This window comes from Arachis hypogaea, chromosome 12 (assembly GCF_003086295.3).
Source record: "Arachis hypogaea cultivar Tifrunner chromosome 12, arahy.Tifrunner.gnm2.J5K5, whole genome shotgun sequence".
Taxonomy (NCBI): domain Eukaryota; kingdom Viridiplantae; phylum Streptophyta; class Magnoliopsida; order Fabales; family Fabaceae; genus Arachis; species Arachis hypogaea.
In genome coordinates, this window is record NC_092047.1 from 9,693,761 (window position 1) to 9,703,296 (window position 9,536).

At 29.4% G+C, this 9,536-nt stretch overlaps 2 protein-coding genes across 2 annotated transcripts; one reads left to right on the forward strand and one right to left on the reverse strand.

Annotated features, from left to right (window-relative positions):
* Positions 1-1,787: 1,787 nt before the first annotated feature.
* Positions 1,788-3,205, forward strand: LOC112726747 (metalloendoproteinase 4-MMP-like). Its single transcript, XM_025776268.3, has one exon. It carries the CDS (start codon positions 1,905-1,907, stop codon positions 2,979-2,981), a length of 1,077 nt encoding a protein of 358 aa, XP_025632053.1. The 5' UTR covers positions 1,788-1,904; the 3' UTR covers positions 2,982-3,205.
* A 4,396-nt stretch (positions 3,206-7,601) lies between these two features.
* Positions 7,602-8,485, reverse strand: LOC112726748 (uncharacterized). Its single transcript, XM_025776269.3, has 2 exons — positions 8,228-8,485; positions 7,602-8,142 (listed from the first exon to the last, which is right to left on the reverse strand). The coding sequence occupies exons 1-2, from the start codon at positions 8,323-8,325 to the stop codon at positions 7,884-7,886; spliced, it is 357 nt and encodes a 118-aa protein (XP_025632054.1). The 5' UTR covers positions 8,326-8,485; the 3' UTR covers positions 7,602-7,883.
* Positions 8,486-9,536: the final 1,051 nt, after the last annotated feature.

Consider the following 9,536-nt stretch of genomic DNA (forward strand, 5'->3'; position numbering starts at 1 on the left):
TCAATATGATTGTGGTAGCAGGGAACTTTTGCAAGCAACTAACACTCTGTGATATGTATGTTAATGTTAGCTAAAACTAAAATAATAACACCTTGCATTGTCAACGAGTTATAACTCAAATAACATAATATATTCATATATATTCACTTAAAAGCTTGCGAATTTGAGTTACACTCCTAATTTAAAAAAAAAAAAAAATAACGCCTTTAAGATCAGAAGACTATATTATATATGATTATTAAGTGCGGAAGAGAGTAAAACCAACTCATAATCCATTCTGAATTCAACTCGTGAACAGTTATATAAGTTGAGTTTATGAGCGTCTAAAGTCAAACGTGTGCCTGAATTTAAATTTACTTATTAAATAAGTCAAATTTAAATTTGAGTGAGCGGAATTTATTGATTTAGCTCTTCTCTAATTAGTTTACTTCTAGTCCTAATTATGATCTAATTATTATGTGAATTTTGTTGTGTTAAATAAATATTTTTTTATTGTTGTTCACGTACGGTGGAAGCCACAAAATTAAAGAGAGATGGATTGTCGCATTTTGGCTTTTGTGATTTTTGAGAGAGACTACTTTGAGTAAAGAATACGTTTAAGATGAGATGTGGCAGAGAAGAGGATTGAATATCAGACTGAGCCAACAACCACCAATAATGATGGAATGTAACTACTAATTTGTTGAAGCAGTATTGTGTGTGTGGTTTCCCCTTATTCAAGCTAAGCTAAGAGGATAACAACTTCAAGTTGAGCTAGCTAGTAGTGTTCTCAGTGTAGTAGTAGTGTCTGTTACATCACATCTTTATTTAATTTCTTTATTATTCAAACAGTAGTTATATATATGCAAGATCGGCCTACCTCAACTTCTCGTAGTTGCTCTCTTCTTTAAGTTACTTCATAAATATATAATGCCTACAATTCGGAAGAGATGACACCATTTTCTCACTCATATAATATATATATACACATACTTGTTTAATTTGTTCCATGTCCATGTATGTATATTTCTCTTTAATTAGGGACAAAGAGGAAAAAATCTTAATCAATTATTGCCTCATTTTTTTATTATTTCTTTAAATTTATCTTATACATATAAATTATAATCTCGGTAGGATGTTGTAATATAAAAAAAAATAGTTATTAATCAATTATTAATAATAAAAATACATATTTGATATGTCATACATTTTTTATTGTACTACTATGAATAATATTAATTATTAGTATATTACAAATTCAATTATTTTAGTGATCGATTATTTAATTAAAAAAATATGTAAACTAATATGTTTAAATGTACACAAATATATATTAATTGATTTAAGAATTGATTTATATATATATATATATATATATATAGTAATTAAAAAGATTCTAATAATTATTAATACTGAAATATTATTGAAAAGTGTTTGTTATGATACCTAAAAGTTGATATTTAATTATCAATAAGATTAAATAATTAATATTTAATTTGGTAAAAGTTAGACATAAAGTAGAAGATAGTAGATACCATGAAATTGCTTTATTGGAAAGCTTTTTCCAAAAAATATAGAAATAAATGATCTGAACTATATATATTCATAACAACTAATGAGTTTTTTAGATAATGAATAAATTTGATATCTAACAGTAAGTAGTCCTCCTCTAAACATACATACATTTTGAAAAGTAATAGATAAAGTATGATACTAGCTAAGATATGCAGAATTGGATAAATGAAGATCTAGATATGTTCAACTAACTAATTAACTGACTAAATTGGGATTAGTTAAGATACATGCATCATGCATGCAGGTTTGTTGATGATGAGAAAGCTTAGCTTGAGTCTATATATATATATATATTGGTTTGTTCATATGAAAGGTTGTTTGAACGCATTAATTGCCCATCTAACAATACCATGTTGCATAGACGCACATTCTCGTTCTTCTTCTTCATTACGACTACTCTTGTCCTCATGACATTCACATCATCATATTCACATGCGCATTCCATTGCCATCTCATCAAGATCAATGGCAGACATGGAAAGGTTCAGCAATGCTGGGAGAGGCAGCAACATCACCGGAATATCAGAGTTCAAGAGATATCTATGGCGTTTTGGGTACCTCAACCATAATATTAATACCACATGTACTTGTTTCAGCGACGAGTTTGACGCCATGTTAGAATCTGCTCTCGTTAGATACCAACGCAAGCTTGGACTCCAAGTCACTGGCAAGCTCGATTCCATCACCATTTCTCAGATGATCACACCGAGATGCGGAGTTCCAGACAGTAATGATCACACTCACACTCACATGCACTCCACAAAGAACTTTGTGTATTTTCCGGGGAAGCCACGGTGGTCGGGTCCAATGCCGACGACACTCACCTACGCTTTCTCCCCGGAATACACCATCCACACCTTGACCCTTCGCCAGATCCGGAGAGCCTTCCGACGCGCCTTCACGCGCTGGTCTAACGTCATTCCTCTCACATTTGTGGAATCAGACGACTACGGTTTTGCTGAGATCAAGATAGGGTTTTACAGCGGCGACCACGGCGATGGCGAGGCTTTCGACGGGGTTCTTGGAGTGCTGGCGCATTCATTCTCGCCGGAGAGCGGGCGGCTACACCTGGATGCGGCTGAGACGTGGGCGGTGGACTTCGGGGAGAGTTGGTCGGAGGTAGCGGTGGATTTGGAGTCCGTGGCAACGCACGAGATTGGACACGTGCTTGGTCTGTCACACAGTTCGGTTAGAGAGGCAGTTATGTATCCCAGCTTGAGGCCGAGAGAGAAGAGATATCGTCTCCACATTGATGACGTCATGGGAGTCCAATCTCTTTATGGCTCCAACCCTCATTTCAGATCATCTGATGTCTCGTCGCTTCAATCTGCTATCTCCGCAAATCAAGCTCCTCCTCGCTTTCCACCATTCAATATTCTTCTCTCTTGTGCATACCTTTTCTCTTTCTTTATAATTTTTTGCAGGTAAAACCTCACGTGCATCTTTTCTACATTAGCTTCACCTAGAAACAACTGTTTTTTTTTTTTTTTTTTCTTTTCGTTTTTTAGTATTCTATTTAATTCTCCCTTTATCAGTTGCTTGGCTTATTGGCTTGTGAATTACACATTCAAAGATAGGTGTACACAAAATTTATACACAATTGTAGTACAAAATATTTTTCCTTATTATATCAGAAAAACTCAATTATTAAATCGGTCATTATATATTCACATTTTGTATGTATAATATATATATAATATTTCACATATTAGCTAAAGCTAAAGTTGATTCAAATATAAAAAATGTTAGTTGACTCAATTTTATATATGTATGTTTTATCTTTAGAAGTAAAAATATCAGAAAATGTACACCAAAATTGATGGTACAAACAATTATACTAGTGTTTGGCTTCCTAGTATGCATACATAGAGACTAAAACAGAGTTAAAAACGAAAATGGATAAGGTAGTACTAAAGAACTGAATTTGTATATAAAATTGATAGCAGATGATGAGTCGAACAGAAATTAAAGAGAGACAGAATGAAAGGTGGGTTCATCTATTAGTAGTGGTGGGTGTAACATCATGGTCAAGGTCAACAACGTGATGATGAAGAATGAAGATTGAGGAAAGGTATGACAGACCGCACGACCGCGAACCAAATACATTCAATTCAAATACATAATAATTGTTAGGTCTGAAAATGAACCATTCGGCACATCAGATAGAGCAGGCCGGGAGCAGCAGTATAACTGAGCATCTCTGATCCAACATCAATCAATAGAGGAATTCTTCCCCCCATACTCTACTCATGCAAGCACCAAACTAAACATATCTATATTATATAGGAAATTTTTAAATATATCTGAAACAGTATTTCAATAAATTTTTACTGTTCATTCCAATTAAAATTAACTATTAAAATTATTAAAATATTAAAATTATATTTTTTATTATTAAAATTAATTATTAAAATTATGAACTAAATTTAAATGAAAATATTGGCTTGAAATTTTTTTTTTTTATATAATTGTTAATTCTTGTGACTCCAATTTATAATGACATGTTAATTATTTTTGGTTGTCCAATGAGTACTATTCGCCTAACTCAAGTTGGTTAAGACAGGTTGATTATAATGAGATAACAAATATCCTTAATAGTTAGGGCAATTCTATGGTATTAAATTTTTTTCTTAAATTATCTATATGAATGTTAAAAGATGAAGTCTACTCCTTTTATAAAATTAAATTATGTGTTATTATTTATAGACATCATAAAATATACCTAATAGTTGATATAGAAAATTTAACAAGTGAAATTGATTTTCTCAACAACAATAATTGATGCCTACCTTATATTGTCTACAGTTAACTACTTAACTTCCTGATTTCATGTCCCAATTCTGTCCATCCAATTTTTTGTTGAAAATAATACATTATAGCTTTAGTTTGGAGCGAGACACATTTATAAACTATTTAAACATTTTATTCCTGAAAATACAGAATTTATAATACATATCTTTTATGTCTAGAAATTAGATTTATTGAGCATAACTCAAATCCTAAAACTAGCTTATAAGATGAAAATAAAATACCTTAAAATCTTATTGATTGACACCAGTAATATACACATTTCAACAGATGTACCGTAACACACACATATGCATGCTTTGTAATGATCATCTCTGATTTATGTAGAGGATACAAACACGTGACTTGAGGGAGCATCAGTTCCCAGCAACACGCTAACGAGGATGAAAAATATAATAGTAAATAGGAAATATTGGTTCGTGCAATAATCACAGAGGCATGGGTGGGGAACAAAATAAAAAGATTAGTGATGACAATAAGAGCATATGTCGAAAGGATGAGCATGCACGTGTATATGTGGAGCGAAATCTGAGTTCAACGTGTTAAGTGTATGCTTATATAGATCTTAAAGTTTATTACATCCACAAGATATATAGATATATGGGGAACACGTAAAGTGGGCGCGGGTCATCTTCTTAGAACGCAAAATATTATCTTTCGTTCCTTTACTACACACCGCATGCATTGGCGGGTCATAACTTTTCTAGTTTTCTTAACACAACCAGCTGGCGTGTTATGAAAACAATTTTTTTATTTAAATGGATAATAAAATATATTATTAATTAAAAAATTTTAGATATTCATTAAAATTTATTACTTTGGTCATTAATTAATCATCAATATCTAAAAATATAAGATAAAATATATTATTAGATTACTAAATTAAAAAAACTAAACTAAAAAATTAAATTAATAAATAAATAATAACAAAAAATAATAAATTCTAATATTTCTATCATTTTTTTAATAATTATATCTTTAATACACTCTTTCATATAAATTCCTTTTTGAATTTGTATAAATTCTTTTATATAAATTTTTTTTATTTTATACTGAATGTTTTTTAGTTCACTACAAATGTTAATTTAATATTATATTATAAAATTATTTATTCTAAAAAATTAAATTAATAAAATAAATATATAAATAATTATATTTTTAACCTAACAACGGTGAGAAAGACATCTTCGCACCAGTTTACATCCAATAATATATATGTAAGAAGTATATCAATTCCACCCATCACCAGCAAGTATTACACAATTCAGTGATTAATAAGTTTATAAAACTTTTGTAAATACTACTTTTATTTAAAATATTTGTGTCTTTCTGTAATTTTCTTCAATCTCTAACAATATATATATATAGAGGGAGACTAGAATTATAAGGTCGATAAATGCATGGGAATTGATGACTTTCACAATGTTATATAAACAACAATAACATGCATTGGATCGCCAATTAAGTCAAAACCGAATGAAATTAAATATGTTTTTGTCGGTTTCTGGAAAATGGTCAAAACAGGCACAATGGAGGATGCCTTACCAACACGTGTTCTTTGGGGATATTTCACGAGCTGAGTCAACAGTGTACAAACAATGTAAGAAAAATATCCTCCACTACTGTTTCATGTATTAAATGTATGGCCTAGAAACAACCACCAACGATTGGAAAAATCCAGTTTCAAGACAAGCCTTCTTTTTATTTTCTCTCTTAAATATTAATGTATGTTAGGTTTATAAATGTTCTGAGAACTAGTTAAGGGTTAACAAAAAAGTTTGATCGAAAATTTAATGTCTTGATACTTTCAATACATGTTCAGTATGCAAAAATATGATATTGATATATATATATATATATATATATATATATATATACAAAAATCAGTTATTTATGAAGTAAAATTTAGTAATTTTGTGTGTTTTAAAACCACATGTTAAATTTATAATTTAATAAAATTTTTATTAAAAATATAAAAAAATTATATTTTAATATATCTATTTTATATATATTAAAAAAATTTAAAAATTCTATTTAGAATAATCTTATATACTTAAAACACATTAGTTAAACTCTACGAAACATATATATTTATATTTATTAAATTTTAATTATTATGATATTTAATATTTAATTCTACTGATAAATTATAATTACTTCAATAATTAATTATTTTGTTAAAAAATATGAGGTAGAACATATATACTAATGACCACCAATTTAACAGTATAAAGAATTTGTTTGACATAACGCATCAAAAAGTTTAAAAGCGACTATATATATATATATATTGAACAAGTGTTCTAACTAATTCCAAATATCAATAATTAATTAAGGCAATAAGAAAAATCTTCCCTAGAAATTAAATTTGTTGCGTGCACATTATTGTTATCCATACCATACAGTTGTTGAGAGTAGTGCAGAGGGTCACTGTTTTAGGCATGGAGATATATCTGGAAGGAAAAAATAAAACATGAAAATCGGAAACACTATTACTGGCTAGCTAGTGGACTTTAATTTGAAGATAAGTATAGTAGTGTATATATGACTCAATTGGTGCAAACAAATTTCCTACTAGGTTAGCTACTTGTTTGTAATGGATGGAGAGCCTTCGTTTTCTTTTCTTTATGACATGGACAACAATAATAGAGATAGAGGGCCTAGCTAGTAGCAATTAAAGGCCTTCAATGAATCTGAAAAAGGTAGCAGCAGGCTTTCAGGTACTATGAATTCTTCTCCCAAAAGGAAACCAACTGCGATGCATTCAATTTGCGGAATCCTGACATGCCATGCCACATCAGTCAAACCCCCTAGCTTTCTCCATCTAAATCCAATCCCTTATCTTTTCCCATATAATAATATTAATAATTACTAAATTAACTAGTGGGATGCTAATAAGCTCTAATTAATTTAATTGATCTATTCATAACCAAATTAAACGTCGTATCGTATATAACTACCATAACATATATACTGTTTAGTAACTGTTTCTAATGATCATTCACCTTTGCGTATCAATTTTGGATTCCAGTCAAATAATATGATTTTCTAACCAACACTTTGGTTAAAAAATTTCATGCACGAAACCCATACTTCATATATATGATATATCTCTCTCTCTCATATCATATGCATTAATCAATTTGTTCGTATGCGATGATGATGATATACATGATTTTACGCAAAACGATATAAGTATGTTGTGGAAGAAAAGGGAAAGAAAAAGTTGAAGCTAGATAATACATTAAATATACATATCCATATTTTTATAGCTGTATTCACAACTTATATTACTTAGCTCGGTAGAAAAAGCAACTCATCAAGCCAAGATCAAAGATATAAACACACATGCAATTTCGCATCGCACACAAAGCTCTACTACTTGGACACAAAGTAATATAAATAGAGTCACCTAATTAATTAAGACTAATACTAATTAATATAGCTAGCTAGCTAGTAGTAGTAGTGGTAGTAGTGGTGGTGATTGATGTTGATCTGATCTAAGCTTCTTGTTTATTTGTTTTAACACATGACATCCTTGAGAAGCTTGTACCTGCGTGTGGCGGTTCTCGGCGAGGGCGTTGGGCTCTTTCCCTTCTCGGAGGCGGTAATCTCTACTTCGCGATCATGATGCTTGATTTTGTCGCCGGAATATTCCGAACGGTTGGTTGTTCCGGCAAGAGATGGCGGTTTCTTGGAATTGGAAGCAACGCTTTTTGCGGTTTGGCACCAATCGCACAGTTGTATTTCAGGTAACTCCCCGTAGTAGTTGCTGCAATACCTGAAATTGAAAAGTGATATCATGAATTCATGATCCGATCCTTCAATCTGAGAGACGGAGGTAGCGTAGATAGGAGTATACTTACGAGTGCTGAAAGCGGTGGCGGCATTTGTTGCATCGGAAAAGCTTGTCGGGGAAACCAACGTCGCCGCACATGCAGCACACCGTCTGAAGATCCACCATAGCACTCTTGAGAGAGAGAGAGAGAGAGAGAGAGAGAGAGAAGGAGACAGAGTGTAAGGGTAGTGTTTGTTATATATATATATATAGAGAGAGAGAGAGAGAGGGGGTACGGCTAGAGAAGATGAGTCGGTGAATGAATGAATTTGTGATAAAAAAAAAAGACAAAAATAAATAATAAAATATATTTAACAGTGATTAAAATTTATTATTTATATCGTACTATACATTATCAAAATATTTGTATATAAATATATATAATTTAATTTATTTTTAATATATATTAATTTTAGTATATATATAATATAATCATATTTTTATAATTGATTTAATATTTTTAGTATAATAATTAATAAAATAATTTTAAATATTAATAATTAATTATTATTAAAAAATAATAAATTTTATTAATTCTCCAATATTTTTCGATAATAAATAATGTGTAGTGATAGAGAGAGACACAGCTGCTCGCAGTCGCTTTCAGTTAGGGCAGCCAGTCCAGTGAGAGAAACCTAAATAACATTAAAAAATATATTAAAATTTGATATTTATTTATACTATTTTTACACTATGTACCTCAAGAGTTTACGTCTTCCTTTTTTAGTATTAATATAATGGCAAATTCTTTATTGCTTTTAAATTTGGTGTGAAGTTATAACTTATTTTTTAAAATAAATATTAAATAATTAAAATTAATTTATTTTTATATTTTTAATTAAATATTAATTTTTATTTTTTTAATAAATTAAATAACTATATGTAAATACTATAATATTCACTTAATACATTATATTTTTTCTCTCCTCACTTTATAATTTTAAAAAATATTATATGCAAATTAAAAATTAATTACTAACTTAATTATATATTTGTATATAAATATATATTATTTAATTTATTTTTAATTTATTTATATTTTAATATATATTTTATATTATTAATTAATTTGTGGTTAGTTTTTGATATATACTTAATAATTATTTTAACAAGATATATATATCGGTGATCATCAATAATTTGTTAAAATTTTATCTGTCTTTGCTTTTTTTTCAAGAAAGAAAAGAAAACATAATCAATTTGTATAATTTCTTTGTTTATGTTAACTATATTTGACTACAATATTATTAACCATTTAGTAGGATTTATTTTTAATTAAAAATATGTAACATATATAAAAAGAAAAGGGAAAAAGTCCATGTAACACTTAATTATAA